Raw genomic sequence first — 18,572 nt, 5'->3', positions numbered from 1 at the left:
TGAGCAAAAGCAGTAGAAGGTGTCATGAAAGCAGTTTGAGAATTCATATGATGGCATTGCGCAAAAGAACAGACTGCACTGGAGTCATTACTTGCATTGCTTCTCCCTTTCAACTACATGAGAGAAATGGCAATGCCTGATTTGTGAATGAGTTTTTCTTTTGAGTTAAATCTTTTCGTTGAGTCGGTTCGTTGAGTTCACAGATCTGTTCTGAATAATTCATCGACAATCTGACAGATCTGGTTGAATGATTCAGAGTTAAATTAAAAGAAGTAGACTTCAGGGAAAACTAAAATGATTAAAAAAATGGTCTGGAAGCCTTTTAGCAGCCGTGTTCAGGTAATTTGCGAGCATGAGAAGCAAAAGACACTCCTCTAAAGACCCTAATGGAGATGTTTTGGTCTCTCAGACTGAAACATGTCATTTTATTAATGACTGTGGTAGCCGGTCTTTACAGACTGCTGAAGGGCTCTTTATTCAGAGCCCTTGACTTAATGAGAAGAGGTGTGTGTGTGAGAGAGAGAACAAGCGCTCATTCAGGTGTAGTGTAGTACCATTAAAAGGGAACATATAGAGAAGATTCGGACAGCTCTTTTAGTCATTACATGATTATGAGGAGCTTCACTAGACTGAAATGAAAGGACAACTACGGCACAATCATAATGAGAATATAATGAAAAAAACTGCCATCATCATCAGACTCCCAATACCAAAGCAAATGACTTTTATAAAAATCAATATTCGGCCCTCACAGACATGTTTTATTAAAATCAATTTTTTAAATTCTAATCTTTAAGAAAAAAAGGGCATAAATGATCAGTGCAGAGCGGTACTGTATGTCTGTGTGTGTGTTTGTGTGGATTTATAGTTTGGCGAGGGGTGGGTTCAGGGCTGAGCATTTGAATGGTGGCCAGTGGCTTGTCAGAATCATAATGGGTGTCCTTGGGGTGGCAGAAGTATTGGCAGAGCAAATATTAAACCCGCTCGCTCTCTGCCGAAGAAAAGCATTGCGGTCAACGTGCATTTATTCCACTCTCTTGTTTGTTTCACTCATTTGTCCCACTGAAGATTTTAGCAAAAAATAAAAAATGGAATGAGTATTTGGAAATAACATTTTCTAATTTCAGGGTGTCTGTGGGGTCTTAAAGTATTAAAAGTTGCTAAATCAAAATTTCATATAGAGAAACGTAACCCTTTGTGAGCTGTTGGGGATGTTTTCATCGAGTCTAGGTTGATTTTAAGTCCTAATTTGGCCACAACTTTCTCTGAGTTTCAGCAAATGGAATAATTTTTGGTGACATCTTATTTTGGCACACATTTTGGGAAAATACTTTGGCAAAACACTGGGCAAATTTACTTTCCTTTCGTTATGTGCGTGGCTGTTTTTGCCCCATTGACTTATTATAATCACATTTTTTTATCGCAAAGCCATGACACCATATTATTATATATTCTTGATTGTTGGGGGTTTTCCTTGTTGGGAAGAGGTTAATGTGTCATTTCTGCTGCTGATAATCAGTTCCAGTGCAAAAAAGCTTCGTTTCTGGCTTTTATATGGAGTTATTTAGAGTATTGTGTGTGTGTGTGTCTGTGTGTGCGAAAGAGAGAGAGACCTTTGCGCACTTACCTTGATGTGTCTGAGAAAATCAAGTGAATTTATGGACTCACACTTTAATTTGTTTTTATACTCTATAGAACTCCATATAAAAACAGATCAACGGTAAAAATCTACTAAACAGCGGAAACCACCAACAGCCAAGGATTGCCTTCTGAGGCGCAAGTCATTTATTAAATGAAGAAAAGATTCACGCAGCTTCTTCTACCACTGCAAGTTCTGGTTTTACTGTTGATATTTGGCGGCAGATAATCAGGAAGGGACGATTTTGTTCGCTTAGACTTATTGGGTGGAAACACTGCTTTATTCGCACGTCTTTTATGCGATAATCCAGTTTTGCGGCGCATAAAGTTAATTTGCATTTTTGGATGGAAGCATAGCCACTGAGGCAAAAACAGCCACAAACATAACAAAAGGGAAGTCCATTCGAACAATTTTCTAAATTTGAAATGCTATTTTACAAGGTATTACATTTTGTATGTTTGATTGTACAGGTGTATAGTTGTATGCTAAAGTTTGCTTAAATTTAATCTCCGAATATTGAGCTGCAGTGTAGTTTATAAAATTGGTAAAATCCTGCTAGATTTGACATCACGCTGCTTTGTTTACCGCTGTAACCAAGGAAACACTGTAATTTCTGCCGTTCTATTGGCACCACCTGGTGGAATATCGTTTTTATTCAGTATATGAATAAAGTTTTAGTTTCGGATTAGTTTCTTACAATCAGTATTTAGTAAACGTACTGTAAGTTAAAATGTCACCAATGTGACTGGTCTAAACCTAAAGTGGTTATGAAGTTGGAATGTACATAAAGAGTCTTGCAAAAGGTCTTAAAAGGTATTGAATTTCAGTTTCTGATTCCTGTATATGCCCTAAATTTAATCCGAAGTCCGATTCCGAAGTAAAGTATAGACTGTGCAACGACAGCTGGTTTTGGTAATTCATATTTTTCAGCTGATGCGCAGCTACTGACCTCATTGTTTCTCCTCATAATGTTGTGACATGCTGTCAGTCTTTAAAGCAAGCAGTAAATTTCGGCAGGATGTCATGTCTGGAACGATTACTATCAAACGGCAGAGTGAGAAAAAGGTGCGTGTGGAAGAAAATGACTAGAAACTTAAATCTCATTCGAGAAAAAAAACAATATTCATCAACTATTGTTCAAAAGTGACAGTAAAGGCACATCTAGTTTCATCTTTAAATAAATGCTGTAACATTTTATTTTTAAATTATTAGTTTTATAGAAGTTTAATATGTTGTATGGTTATTCTAGCAATGGCTGCTGAAAACTGTTTTTTTTTTTTTAGTTTTTTTATTGCAGGAAAAAATTACAATTAAAAAATGTATTTTGAATTTGTAGTAGTGTTTTAAAATATTATTGTTTGAATTATTTTTAATTTATCTTAAATTTATTAAAACACTAGGTGTAAATGGGAAGATGTTTCCCTCACCCACTTGTCATTTGTTTGACACAGCTTGTGTGTGAACAGCATCCACATTGTCAAATCTACAGCTGAGTTTGTGTTTGTGCTGCAGCCGCAGGTCTCCAGTGGGCATGTTGGTGGTACTACAGAGGAACAGCAGCTGTATTGGGCCAAAGGAACAGGCTTTGGGACGGGCTCAACAGCATCTGGCTGGGATGTAGAGCAGGCTCTGACCAAACAACGTCTGGAGGAAGAGCATGTCACCTGCCTCTTACAGGTGTGTGTATGTGAAAATAATGCAATTAAGGTTCAAATTTTCACGTGCTTGAGTGTGTGATGGTATATTCTGTGTTAGGTTTTGGCCAGCTATATCAACCCTTCAGGCTGCGTGGGATCTGGTGAGACCCTCTCAGGAGAGGTCAGAGGTCACAGCAGCTCACTGCTGCCATCTGTCCTGCAGGAACTGCTCAGCCAGTCCTGTCTGATCCCCGCCATGTCTTCATACTTGCGCAATGACTCAGGTAGGGCATGTGCCACATGTGAAATGTATTCTGTGCTTGGCTTTTTGCAGAACTGCACTTACAAGGTGGCTCAGGAAGATTTCTATAGGCACTTTGAATTTGTGGTTCTGTCTAAAGAGAAATGTGTTTTTTTCATCTTGGATTTGTCGCTAGATTTGAAGAGGGCAGTGAAAATGTCTTTGCAATGTTTGCATCATGGTGTTATTTGTGTTATTGTTATTATTGTGAAGAACACTTTTCAAATTTTAACTTTGTATGCAAAGTTTGTATCTCAATTAATATGAACTCCATAAAACTCAGTACTTCCATTGTAATTAGAGCCGTGAACAAACACTGCTTTGTTGGTTTAGAGAGCCAGACATCGGTGTGTGTCTGTGTTGTGCATTCAGTGTGTGTGTGTGTGTGTGTGTGTACACACTGTGAGTGTTTATTTCTCTCCGGCTTAATTAAATAAGCGCAGATAAAAGTGTAGTAATTAGCTCTAGATATCAGCTGGAGGTTTCAACCCTACATTGGCATAGTGTGTGTGACTCAAATCAAGAACACACACACGCACGTTTGCTCTCCAAGCAGACACAGCCAGCAGGGGGAGCAGCAGTTGGTCAATCCCTTGAACAACAGAGCCAATAAAAGCTTTAGCGAGAGAGAGAATGTACACACACACACACACACACAGAGTGTGTGTTTTGTGCCCTGAGATCCTTAGCTGTCTCTGTGGCAGTGAAACAGGAAATGAGTGTCTCGGATCACCCTTGCTGTAAAAACGCCCCATCCACCTGATAAACGGGAGAGTGAAGAGATGGACTACTGTTTCCAAAAAGCATTAAGAAACAGCCAAGGGGCAAATAACAAAGAGTACAAGATTACAGTATAGAGCTCTTTGTGTATATGGACAGCCACAAGCACACTTATTTTCAATGAGGAAGTGAGGTCGGTTGTGGCTCACACAGGTTCCACCAGTCAGTCCAAACACAGCTTTTCTCTTGCTCCCCATCCGGTCTGTTAATTTAATGTTTTCTCTCAAAGATTATTAGGCTCTTTCTTTTCTGTTTCTCAGGGGAGGTCGTCAAACCTCCTCCTCTCTGCTTTTCATCACCTCTTTTGCATATTTTTGCATGAAGTTCTGATGACAATACTGTGGGTTAATGTCACAATATTACTTTTTTGCTGTAAAAAGATCAAGAATTATGAGTCGACGATTGTGATTGGAAAGAAAATTGGACTGTAGTATAACAACTTTTTTCAGTGATAGGTTTCGATTTAAAGACTAATGTAATTGAGATCAATATGTTTACAATTTGATTAAGATCTTAAAAGGAAGTAGTGGAATTATTTGAGAAAACAATGGAAAAAATAAGAAGGTAGTCAGATTTACTGTCTCCACTATGCATGTAAAGCATTGGTCTCAAACTCAATTCCTGGGGAGCCGAGGCTCTGCACAGTTTTGCTCCAACCATAATCAAACAGAGCTGATCCAACGAATCAAGGTGTTCAAGACTACTAGAATCTATTAGAGCACTGATGTAAAGACAATACTGAAATGTACACTGCAAAAAAGGCTGGATACCACACAGTCAATTTCTGTTAGGATAACATGAAATAATTAAGTTAACTTATTAGTTTTTACGCATTTAAGTGGATTGAACATGAAACAATGAAGTTGTGCCAGAAAAAAACATAAGAACTGTGTTGTTTTTATTCACATTAAATAAGTAGTTTGAACAAGCAGCAAAAAGTCATTTAATGAGTGTATAATAGGGTAAAGTACTGGTGTCATATCAGTTCTGCAGCAGTTTTAAGTCTTTTCAAGTACACAGTATCATTAATTTTTATTATCATTACTGTGTTATAAAAAATTTAATCATCACTGAATTATCTGGAATGAACGTTTATAGTTGGTGTATAAAATAGCACCTGTGCTTGGGACACATTTTATGCAAAGATTAATTGGGGAAAAAAAGATATTTTAATTGATGTGCAGAAAAACAGAACTACATTTGGTCTTTACATACCGTTTCATGACCACACACTAGTTAAGTCACCACATAGTCCAATGCTGCGTCCCAATTCGCAAACTTATACTACGCTCTAAAAGTATGAATATACTTTTGAGTGTGTAACAGAAGAGTATGCAAGTTTGGTACATACTACTTCCTCGTTAACAGATCGTTATGTTGCTTAGTTACAAGCCCTGTCAGTCATCAACATTTCTTTCATATGTAATTACCTACCTGACTGTAGAATCAACAGCAGGTTAATCTGCCATTAACAAGTCTTGCGTGCAGAGAAATCTTCTCAGGTCTTTGGATAATTATGCATTCAGACCTTAATATCCAAACATAATTTCACGTTATTGTTGCAGGTGAAATAGAAGACTGAAAGCGCAACTTAAATATTTTCCAGTGGGCTAGATATTAATGAACAATCATGCAAACATCTTTACTGAAGCCTCTCTACTTGACGGTTGGTCTCGCGTGTCCACCATGTTTGTAGTTTTACACGTTCACCCGCGTTTGTAGTTCTAATCAAATTCATGTCTAACGTGCAATGTATTGTGGACAATATCAGCAGTTAGAGTATGGACGCTTCTACACTTCAAATTTTTACCAGAAATAGTAAATCATCCGGGAACATTTAGCATACTCTTTTCAACATACTACGATTTGGGACGTACTAATTCTATATTCATTGGGACACAGCACAAGCGATTAATTGGCCTTTTTTATTGTCTTCTGAAACTTGGTCAGACATGCAAAAAATATTGTACTTCAGATGTAACTGACGCTTTTTGCGAGGAAACTCACTGAGAAAACTCAAATATCTGTGAAAGCGCACACATATCAGTATGTTGTGTCCGTGCATTAGCTTTTTAAAGTAACCAATACTGTTAATCAAACAATGGGAAATCACTTACTGCTCTGGACCAATTAAACTTTGTAACTTTGCTAGTGATTAATCTATATTTAATTTATACAGTTAAAACTGTGCTGTGGTTTTGATTTCCTTTTAATTAGGAAAGTAATATGTAGGCGAGACCTACTTGAAATATCAAGAAATGACATAAAATATGAGTCCATATCAGTGTTGCCCAAATTAGGACCCCAAAATTGGCCCATGGTAACCTTTGATTTGGCCCACCATTCTATATGAGAAGGGAGAATGATGTGGATGTTTACAAATTGTAAATTCAAATTTAATGTAACCCTTTGTTTGTTTTATTGCTAAAAGCTAACTGAAATGAAATGTTTTAATTAAATGGTGTAAAAGAATCCTGTCACCTGACAATGCGGAGACTTTGGGGAGCAAATCAAACCAATAGCAGATACTGGTGCTTGACCTGTGGATTCAGCATTGAACTCTACTGTGTTATAAATGTGATTGTTTATGTTTTTATAAGCAAATATAAGTTTTACTGCGTTAGTTAATGTGATTAAAATGTTTAAAATGATTTAAAGTCATGTTTTCTATTTATTTTGAAATCTTTGAAATATTATTAAATACATTTGGAAAATATCTCATGGCAACTTTAATGTAATATAGTTTGGTATATTTACCTTCGGCCTACGGCTCCCAATGATATTTGGTTTTTGGCCTTTCATACAAAAAAGTTTGGGCACCCCTGATCTATATGCTTCCCTAGTATGTATCCATTCCTTGAGAATACTCGCTAGCTTGCTGAGAACCAAAAGAATAATACCCCTCACACCGCTGGTATTATCCGTTTGTGTACAAAAGATTAAGTGTTTGTGTTAATGCAGCTCTGTATGGCATGTGTTTCCTCTTCAACGTGGCGTTTATTCCCGTTTACTTTATAGTCCCCTGAAAGCTGTTTTCATTACAGGGATATCACACTCGCCTACACACGGCACCCCTGACATATGCTGTAAGGCTTGTGTAATTGCAGCGTGTGTTTGTGTGAAACAGTGCTGACGTGGTGCAGTCATTATGTAGGGCAGGTTTTTGAGGTGCTAGAGTCTTTTCCCTGTGTGTAAACAGAAATTATCACAGTTCTCTCGTTCCCATCTTCGCCCACCCCCTCCTTCATGTCCTTCAACCTTATATTTATATCTGCTCTCTCTTGCTTTGTTTCAACATCTAGTGGTCTCCCCAAAAAGGCATTTAAGGCATCATTGATGTGCTTTTCATGTTAAGATTTTTGAAAAAGATGAGCAGCCTAATTAAACAAACCTTATTTCAGCTAAATTCTTAGTACTTTGATTGAAATAAGTTGTTGTGGCCGAGAGATATTGATCAGTATTTTTAATGGCATGTTTTTATGCCTAATGTTTCACTCTGTTTGCTTTACAATTTCCATATTTCAAATTGTGTTGTGTTTCAAGTAGAGTTGCATCGTTTACCAACACTATGGTAGTACCGTGATACTATAGCTACAAAATACTGATGGTGCCACTATAGTTTGGGAACGGTAGTATCATCATAAATGGTTCTACAGTAGCTAATGCTGCATGTGGAAATGTCACTAAATAAAACAGCAAATGTCAAATAATACTATTTATTAGTTAAATTAATAGTAAAATATAAGCATTATGACATATAAAATATAATATTTCCGACAGTTAGCTTCATTTCATAGATTTGGGTTATGAGTTACAGTATCGGAATGCTACTTGGTATCATGATACTTCAGCTGGTATATTTGTGACATAAATTTATGGTATCGTGACAACCCTAGTTTCAAGTAGGAATGCAAATGATTGATTGACAATCAATTAAATTACAGCAGTCCTAATCGAGAAACCTTATTGATGGTCGATTAAGCATGGAGATCGCTAGTAAAGGTCTTCTGTGCACTGCGTGAAGCACATACATGACTGTACACGTTATGTAGTCAGGTCTGTTCAGTTTACGTTTACTTATTGAGGTGGTCTCTCATCATTATGTATAAAACCCAGCTGTCTGCGGGGGGAAAAACACCAGTCCCAGCTTGAACAGAGCCAAAGCTGTAGCAAGTAAAAGTGTATTGGTCGCTCGTCCCAGCTCCCCTAGGTCAAGACCAAGTTTAAACCCCTGAAAAGGCAGTGGCGGTGACTCCCACACAATGTCAGGAGTGTTGGACTGAGATAATATAGAGTGTGGAACAAAGCACAACAAACAATCATTAAATTTATAAAGACATTCTTTGAAACCAAATAAATGATTTTGTAGGTAAGACTTTTATTCCGCAGCTAGCATTGGGCCATTTGAAGCTGCATTTAAACTGCAATTTGGACCTTTAACCCTTCATCTTTTGCTAACATTAATGCACCAGTTGTACATCTGAGATGGTGCTATTGTTTAGCAGTCATTAAATTGAATCATTAAATGATCCTATTGAGTTATCTATTACAGTATTTCCCAACCCTGTTCCTGGAGGCACACCAACAGTACATATTTGGTTGTCTCCCTTATCTGATCCATTAAGTTCAGGTTATGGAGTCTCCTGTTATGTTCTGATGAGTTGATTCAGGTGTGGTTGATTAGGGAAAGAATGAAAATGTGTACTGTTGGTGTGCCTTCAGGAACAGGGTTGGAAAACGCTGATCAATCCAAGTCTTTAATTTACAGTAAAAGTGTTTTTCTTTGGTGAGGTTGCTTGCGTATTTTGTGCATTTGCACATCCTGTCATGTCAGTGACAATGTACCACTGAAGCAGACATTTCTCGCATTTTTAAGGTTAACAAATTAGTGCCTGATTTATCAAGGGTCGCCACAGTGGAATGAAACACCAATTGCTCTGGAATATGTTTTATTCTGCGGATGACCTTACAGCCACAGAATAATCAATTAATTGATGGTTCACTTAAATGATGGTCATTGGGTTGAATTTGTGAACATCCCTAATTTCAGGTCTATCAATGTAGCCTATGCATTTCAAATAATTTACTTACAAAGCTTCGTAATGGTTAGGAGAAATGCAGTTTACTAGTTTTAGAAGAGAACTCCTGTACAAAGTGCCAAAGGTAATAGGTTATCTCTCTCTCTCTCTGTGTGTGCTTGTGTGCGTGTGTGCGTGTGAGTGTGCATGTGTGTGTGTGTGTGTGTGTGTATTAATGTATTGGCCTGTGAAGAGCAGAGATGTGAATAAAGCTATCGTGATTCATATGTCTTTGACCAATGTGTCACATGTAACATCACGTGGGCGGCTTGCACAGGATTGTTAACCCCAGGACACACACACACATCCCCATGCATTGCCCCCACAGGCTATATCTGAACTGAATCATAAGTTCCTTATTCATACGTGTGTGTCAGGAGGCCATGTCCCTCAAAATGCTGGAAGTGCTTCATTTATAATGTTCTGAGGTTTGGTCAAGCTCTAAGAAATGGCAAATGTGGGAAATACTGGGCAACCGTTGAAGGTGTAGCGATTGAGTTTAAAGCTAGAGAAGGTTTACACTGATTTTAGAGCCAGTATAGTAGGATTACTCTTCTATTAAGTATTTTTATATGCTAATTATTAATAGAGCAATGGCTGTTTTTTAGGAATAGTTCAGCTACAGTCTTTATATCTCAAAGTATGTATGACCAAATACTCAATTGAATGTTTGAAACAAGTCAACTCGTTTTGTGGTTAAAAAAGGCTTTAAGTGTACTTATTGTACCTAAAGTCACATTATATAAGCCAGATTTTCAAAAAAGTCTTCAGTCAGATATAATATTACATTTTTTTCCTCTCAAAAAGACTAGATGTTGTTTGATTCAATTTAAATTAAACTTTTAAAATGCATATAAAGTTCTTAAGCTATTAACTAGTTTTGAGGGTTTACACTGATCTGAGAGTGGGTTGTAAAGTGTTCACACTGATCTGAGTGGAGGTTGAGAGATTGAGGCTGGTTTGAGAGCTGGTTTACACAGAGCCGTTGTGGTGGGGATTTGTATTTGATGATAAGCCCTGCAGGTACATGCTGATTTACAGGGTAGGCCTTTATTACAGCAGTGCCCTGTGGCTTTGGAATTTATTGAGGGACCTGAGACTAAGCGCAAAGCCCTGCTAACATTTCTGCAAGCAGATTTTTCTGAGCACATTTCAGTATGACGTATTGCAACACACTTAGGTAGAGGGCAAACATACACAGTAATGCTATGTTTTCCTTGCAAAGATCTGCCACAAAAGCTCATTTTCATGCATGTTTAAATTGGTATGTGTGTGACAGTAGAGGGCTCTTTAGGGCACGTTCTGTGCCTCATTCTCATTCATGAAGCTCCCATCAGCCATTTCTACCTCTGTCTATGACATGTGACAGGAAACTGACCTCTGCGTTCTCAAAGGGCTTAAAAACTCCTCCATCACCACTGGTATAGGCAGTTGAAAATAGAGAAGCAAAAGCATCTCTGCCTCAGCTACCACATCCTCGGTTTTTCCAACTCTAGCTTTTTGTAACTGATTGTTCTCTCACCTGCTTGTCTTTGTGGTGCACTGAACTCTACTAGTATTCAAAAACCACCCAAATGCATGACTCACACTCATAGATGTGCAGAACAGCACATACAAGATTGGTCTTCTTCAAACAAGACCATTTGATATAGCTAAAACATGCACATCATTCACGAGCTCCTGATCCATAGAATATTATTTTATTGATCAGATTATCTATGGCACAGTACATCTAGTATGTAATCATGTATCAATACAAAAGCATTTTCCTTTGCACAGAAACAACGTGTCTGACACTGCACTCAAATCAGAGAGAAAACACACACACACACACGCACACTCATTATTTGTCTGTTTATCCTCTCTGCTGTCATAAAGGAGGAACTGTAGTGAAAAAGTGTCCAAATATCAGCGAACTGCCTGTCCCCATAAGGTTCAGATTTTGAAAACTGCAGATGGGTTCCAGAGTCTATCATTCTTCTCTGTTGATTCTCTCTTAATAGAAAAATATTTCATACTTCCCGTTTTTCCATTTTATTGCAGATTTTTTTTCAATTGGCGGGCAAATTCGGAATGAGATGTTCTGTTGCCCTGTGACGTTCTTGCTTGTCCAGTAGGGTCTTTCCCTATGTGCATCCTTGTAATCACAGCCAGGCAGTGCTCGATGTAATTTCAGTTGCTGGGGAAACATACTGTCCTTTGGCTGGTGACCACAGCCTGCAAGGATGCAAATCAGGTGTATCCTTGATTCGTTCTCTTTACGTCCAGAGATCTGTTTTGAACCGACATCCATTGCGTTTGTGTATATCCGAATAGGTCAGAGGTCAAAGAGTAAGCGTCACTGTCCCTGACTGACGCTGCCCAGTGTCATCTTCCATCATCTTCTCTGTAAGAAATCAACCCTGCTGTCATATTTTCAGCGGACCCCACCCCTCACCTCATCCACGTGTGGATCCTCCTCACAGAGTTGTGTAGATGTAAACAAACACAATGACAAAGAGGTTCAAGAAGGTGCCTATGATCCCCAGAAGGGCCAATATGGACTCCTCCCGCTCCTCTTTACCCTCTAGCGCCCGAACCTCCTCTATACTGACAGTGGTCGTTCCCATCCTGACCCCCCCACCTCTGTTTCCAGGGTGCTTATCTGTGGAGAAACAGGAGAGCAGAATGAGATGGTATATAATCAACAAGGAGTGAAAGCTTCTGTGGTTCCATCAAACACTTGTGTTCTCAGATGGCCACCAGAAGTGCTCATCCAGAGGCCAGACCAAACACTCAGTGGAACGGCTCTGAGGGTGAGATTTCCCTTTACACTGATTGCCCAGCTGCGAGTATGGCGTAATGAACACAAAAGAGGATGTCTCCCCCTCACCTCCGTGATGGATTTCCCCCTCAGAAAATGATATTTCCCTGCGGAGCTGCTACAACAAGGTGACTCTTGGCAGCTGAGATGATTTACTGTCCATTTAAGCCATCTCACTTGCTGTTTGCCTCAGCCATGCACACTAAATGATTTCTCTTTTCTCATCCTATCCTTCTTTAGCTTACGGTTTAGTGTAGTACCATGTTCATTGGAGCACATGTAGAAGTGTGTGCTTCCAGGTATCAGAACATTCATCTTAATGAACAACATTAAACCCAACAACTCAGCAATGTGGACAATAAACCACGTAGACAGTTGGACACATACTGTACAGTGGAGTTAACGCAAGACCAAAGCAAGTACAATATGAAAATAGGGAGTCTTACCCTACGGCGTGGGAGATCTGGGGAAAGATCCAGCATGCTGTGGTCTCATCACAGGAGAGGCATATCTGGGCTGGCGGCAACATGAGGGCCAGGTGGCCAAACATCCGATATCCCCAAGACCGTAAAGAAGGAGAAAAAAGAAATTGAGAGGTGGAAGGAAAGAGAGAGAGAAAGAGTAGGTCTACAACAGCATCTCCTTGAGCCGTGTGCGTTACGCAGACAACAATCTCAGTCCCCAACGTCCCTCCCCTTCGCTCTCTCTCTACCTTTCTTTCTCTCTTTCTCTCCCTCTGGCTTTCTCTCGCTGTTTCTGTGTCAGTATTCCATCCTCCTTATACATCACCAGCCATTCCTTTTGTTCCACGCTCATTCAGATCTTCATTTATTCTTCTTCCCATGGTTTTTTATTTATTTTTTTGTTCTTTGCTTGGGCGCCTCACACCTTTCATTCAAGCGGGACTCAGAGAAATACGCTCCCTGCTCTCCCGCCCCCCCCCTCTCCCTCGTTCTCCTTTTCCTTTTACCTCCTCCAAAAAAATCTCCTAGTCTCCCCTCCTTTCTCTCTCTTCCCTCCCTCTTGCTGTCACATCCTCGTTCTCTGCTCTGTCACTCTTGTCTATCTGACCCTTTTAGCATGTGAAAGTGAGGCGTCTCAGCATTTGTCGAAAAATTGGCCCCCACCTTCTCTCCTCTCCCTTCTCCGTGATTTCTTTCCCTCCTTTTGCGCTCCTCTTTTTTTCTGTGGGTGTAGAAGCACTACAGATGTGCGTGGATGCCTCCGGATGCTCGGGAGATTGGCGATCTGTGGCTGCGAGCTCCCCACCCTGCCGTTCTCTGTCCGTAGCCGATGGCAGTCGTGTGGTTATAGGTCCCGTCTCGGAGCCTGAGAGCGCCGTGCATTGCATAACCAAGCAGAGCGACTGGTAACCGCGGAAACCGAGCGAGGGAGATCGGGAGGGTGGGCGGCGAGGAGGCTCACACGTCAAATGTCTTTATTGCCAAGAACAATGTAGAGCCACAGAGAGATGAGGAGCAGAGAACGATACAAATTGAGAGTTGTGGAGCAGAGTGCTTTTCTTCTGAGTATTGATGATCCCATTGATTTCACAGGGCTTTTTCTCTACAAACACATTGTCATATTTAACAGAATAATGTTAAACTATTGAATTTCTTTGTGTAAAAGAACTAATGTGTACTAGAGTATACATGTACACAGGTGTCCAATGCGTGTATTCTTTCATGCTAGAATTGTACAAATAAGGGTACTTTCTAATCTCTTTACACAATCTCTTGTATACGTTTAGACATCTATTGTTGCTGTAGCTTGCCCACATTCTGGTCTGTTCTATTTATGTCGTTTATCTTCGACTACCTTTTTAACCGATTCTATTTGAAGTTTTGTTCTCATCCAAGAATGTCCATCACAGAGTTTTTTTTCTAACTATTTCTAAAAGTTGCATCACTTTCAGATTAAGCTGGGCCCGGAACTTGCAATGGCTGCATGAACGCTAAGGCACATATTTTCTTCTCAAATGTATTTATCTTCTAACCTGTAGCCAATGCTCATCTTTTAAACTATTAGCTCAAACTCTTATTATTTCTTGCACACCTATGTAAGCCATGTTGTCTTCAGAAACAATTTTCATGATGCAGTTTGAAAGTCTTTTCACAGGCTAAAAGCAATCATTAATTAAATGTGTTTTAATTAATTAATTATTTTATTCATTCATTTTCTACCGCTTTTCCGAGGCCAGGTCGTGGGGGCAGCAGTCTTAGGAGAGAACCCCAGACACTTCCTCCAGCTCCTGTGGGGGGATCCTTAGGCATTCCCAGGCCAGCCAAGAGACATAGTCCCTTCAGCATGTCCTGGGTCTCCCCCGAGGCCTCCTCCCAGTGGGACATGCCTGGAACACCTTCCTAGGTAGGTGTCCAGGAGGCATCCGAAAACACCTCAGCTGACTTCTTTTGATGTGGAGGAGCAGCGGCACTACTCCGAGCTCCTCCTGGGTGTCAGAGCTCCTCACCCCATCCATAAAGGGTGCGCCCTGCCACCCTGCAAAGGAAACTCATTTCGGCCGCTTGTATCTGAGATCTTGTCCTTTCGGTCATGACCCAAAGCTCATGAACATAGGTGAGAGTAAGAACGTAGATTGACCGGTAAATCGAAAGCTTTGCCTTTCAGCTCAGTTCCTCCTTTACCACAATGGACCGGTACATCAACCGCATTACTGCTGCCGCTGCACCAATCCCCCTGTCAATCTCATGTTCCATCCTTCCCTCAGTCGTGAACAAAACCCCAAGATACTTGATCTCCTCCACTTAGGATAAGGACTTTCCTCCAACCTGGAGATGACAAACCACCTTTTTCCAGTGGCGCACCATGGCTTGGATGTGCTGATTCTTATCCCAGCCGCATCACACTCAGCAGCAAACCGTCCCAGTGCATGCTGAAGGTCCATTTTTGATGAAGCCAACAAAACAACATTGTCTGCGAATAACAGATAAAATCATGTGGTCCCCGAACCGGACCCCCTCCAGCCCAAGGCTGCGCCTTGAAATTCTGTCCATAAAAATAATGAACAGAATTGGTGACAAGGGGCAGACCTGCCGGAGTCCAACATGTACTGCAAATAAGTCTGACTTATTTCCGGCAATGCAAACCAGACTCCTACTCTGTTCATACAGGGACGAGACTCAATTCATCTTTATTTCTGTAGCGCTTTTATTGTGTCAAAGCAGCTTAAGATAGAAGTTCTAGTAAATTGAAACCATTTTTCAGAATTTAAGTTCAGATTAGTTCAGTTCAGTGTGGTTTAATTTTCACTGCTGAAAGTCCAAATACTGAAAAAAATCCATTGACGCACAGCTTCACAAATCTCAAACCAAGCAAGCCAGTGGTGACAGTGGCGAGTAACAAACTTCACCAATCGACAAAAGTGAAGGGAAAAAAACCTTGAGAGAAGCCAGGCTTAGTTGAGCAAGACCGTTTCTCCTCTTTCCAAACTTTTTGTGAAGAGCTGCAGCCTAGGTGCTAGAGGCTTAAGAACGCTGGATGTCCGTTATGAGTAGGTCACCGACGGGTGTTCAGGCTGGCCTACGGGATATATCTTGTGGAAACATCAACTACGTGACTCGTATTGTAGTGTTACTGATATTTCTATTGTAAAAAAGCACAAGACTAATTAAAAACTCATATCACTTTTGTATAAAAGACATTTCATAAGTCAGTTTAGAAAAAATGATCTCATTGACATTTAAAATAAAATTTATTCTGGAACTTTTGATCATGAGCCCCTCGCAGTAAATAAATGTCTTTTGAAGTGGCCTTTAATGGTGACAGCTTTGGAGCTTAGGTGTGAAGAAATGGCATCTTGTTTTGTAATCCTCATCTATAGCGGTCCTGCTCGAAACTCACACACAGGGGCTACCATGAGCACTGCATGTGTCCACACACTGACTCATCCTGACCCTTGAGGAGTATAATTCTTGTTTCATTCCTCGCCATCAGTGGAAATAAAATCCTAGTCTACTTCCCCTCCTCCTCTTCCTCATGTACATCTGACCAGTCCTTGCCCTATGCGTTTTATGATTCTCTGTCGTCCTTATCAAGTCTCTTATCCATTGGTGTGTTAATAAACCATCAACCTCATTGTCCACATTAACATTTTAATGGAGGGGGGCAGAATGGAGGATCTGTATATACCGCGTCCCTGCCACATCCAGTCCAATAAAGTCATATATCAGTGTTATGCGCTACATAAATAAGTTGGTTTACTTCTACCAGCCCTCGGACCTAAGCAAAGCCAGATCAATTATTTACTGTTTCAATCTGAAATAATCCTGACCTCTGGGCAGGCGCACAATTACAGGAGGTCAATAAAAGGTTTTACCTTTAGGCATAAGAAGCAAAGCCATTTCACTCGGAGAGGAAGTGGTTGACTGTGGAATCTGGAAACAACATATGAACTCTGTTTTCTTCTGTAATGTTATGTTTGTGAGAGAAATGGATATGTCGATCGTAACTTGAGTTGTGATGGTGAATCTTGAAAAAGTGAATGATTAGAAAGGAGAGATTGGACATTTTTGTTTGTGAGCATGATCTTATTCTACATCCCTTAAACTAACTTCTAACTTAACAGCTATTAATAAGCAGCAAATTAGGAGTTTAAGGCAAAAGTCACAGTTAATGGTTCATTAATAGTAAGTATTGTAACTTAAAATGAAGTGCAATTTTTTTCTGTTCATTTAAATTTGTATTTTAACCACATTTTGCACATCAGAGTTTAGATTTTTTAGACAACAGCAGTTGATCTGTTTTTCCTTTTTCTTCCTAATGTAAAATTCTACCAATTGAGCCTAACATTTTCATTTTATTAATAGTTTTTTGTTATAGACGTAAAATTTAATTTTTCAGACCGACCTACAAAACAGCTATGATTTTCTTTTTATTTTGCACAAGTTATTTAATTTAATGGAAATTATTGTGTATGTTAACTTAATGTAATTTATTTCAATCTATTTTAATCTTTTAATCTAGTTTTCTTGTAATTTCAAAAGTCGCATAAAAAAAAAAACGCGTTCCCACAGGTTTGAAATATACTTGTGGTAGTAGCCGAATTGAAACATACCTTTTACCCATGGCACATGGTTACCTACATGTGACAAAAAATATTTTAACAATGTTTATATTTATTATAAACAGTTTCTTTTCAATGGGTTGAAGTTTTTCACTTTTATTCTATTCAGGAGCCATGTGCACCCACTGACAGGTAAAATCTGCTGCTGACGTTTTGTACAGTATTGCCAAAGCATGTTATGTTAAATACGTATATAAAATATGTAATGTATCAAGATCTATTAAAAAAAATAAATAAATTAATTAATTAATTAAAAAAAAAAATATATATATATATATATATATATATATATGCAGCAAATGAGAAATAAATGACATAAAGGAATGAAAACATCTATGGAATAAAAATAAAAAGTATAAATAGTATAATAATTACAAGAATAATTATTTAAATAAGGCAAATGAGTTAATTAACCATTTCTAATGGTGTACATATATTTTGCAGTCAGTTTGCAGCCAGCCCTTTCTGAGTAAATAGAAAAGTTTATCTTAGTCGTTTAGATCAAATAATTCATTTTATTTCTGTAGTTTCTCTCGGTCTTGCGCCTGTGCTTGTGCTGTTAGCTGTGAAGCCAAGCAAAAATAAATTAGGCTTAAAATAAAAATGTGATGCAAAAACACATATGAATAACGACAGCTTAGAAAGCGAAACCAAAAATCGAATCCCAGATATTTTAGGAGATTTAGAAACCCTGGACGGACACATTTTTAAGTCCCATGCGAGATTGTCTGTGGGAGTGTTGACCATTCTTGCGCACACACAACGAGAAGTAGGAAACGTGTAGGGTGAGAGGAGATTTTCCACTAGTTAATCAATGGCGAATGTTTGGCTAATGGGCGGATACAAATAAAAGTGTAAAAGGATGATAATAATAAAAATATAAATGTCACCAAGTAAAGTCTATGTGTGGGACGCACTTCAGTTCATAAATTGCAATTTCTTTGTTGGATCTTGTTGCTTCCTGAGGTGCAGATTTTATTTTAATTTCCTGAAATTCATTGCAACGTATTACTGTAATTTATTTTTAATTAATCTTAATCTTAATATGTAATCTTGTTGTCTTGTCCCCCCCTCTCTGGTTGCTTCTTGAGGTGCAGATAGAGTGTATGTCGACATTTATTTATTTATTTTTTGTTATTAGATCTTGTAACGAAAAATGAAACAATATCAGCTTCTTCTCAATTTCCTTCAATCATCTTCAGCATAATTATCTGAGGGAAAAAAATCTCCCTCTCTCTCTCTCTGTGTCCC

At 39.1% G+C, this 18,572-nt stretch overlaps 1 protein-coding gene across 7 annotated transcripts in view; it reads left to right on the top strand.

Moving 5' to 3' along the window:
- Nucleotides 1-18,572, top strand: part of birc6 (baculoviral IAP repeat containing 6) — a 165,468-nt gene that overhangs the window by 101,255 nt on the left and 45,641 nt on the right. For all 7 annotated transcript variants that reach the window (XM_056476525.1, XM_056476523.1, XM_056476521.1 and 4 more), the window contains exons 64-65: nt 3,152-3,316; nt 3,395-3,560. In XM_056476525.1, the coding sequence (XP_056332500.1) occupies nt 3,152-3,316; nt 3,395-3,560 (331 nt within the window). The remainder of the gene's footprint in view (nt 1-3,151; nt 3,317-3,394; nt 3,561-18,572) is intronic.

This window comes from Danio aesculapii, chromosome 17 (assembly GCF_903798145.1).
Source record: "Danio aesculapii chromosome 17, fDanAes4.1, whole genome shotgun sequence".
Lineage (NCBI taxonomy): Eukaryota > Metazoa > Chordata > Actinopteri > Cypriniformes > Danionidae > Danio > Danio aesculapii.
The sequence above is the reverse complement of the archived record's forward strand: the minus strand, read 5'-3'. Positions and strand labels throughout refer to the sequence as shown.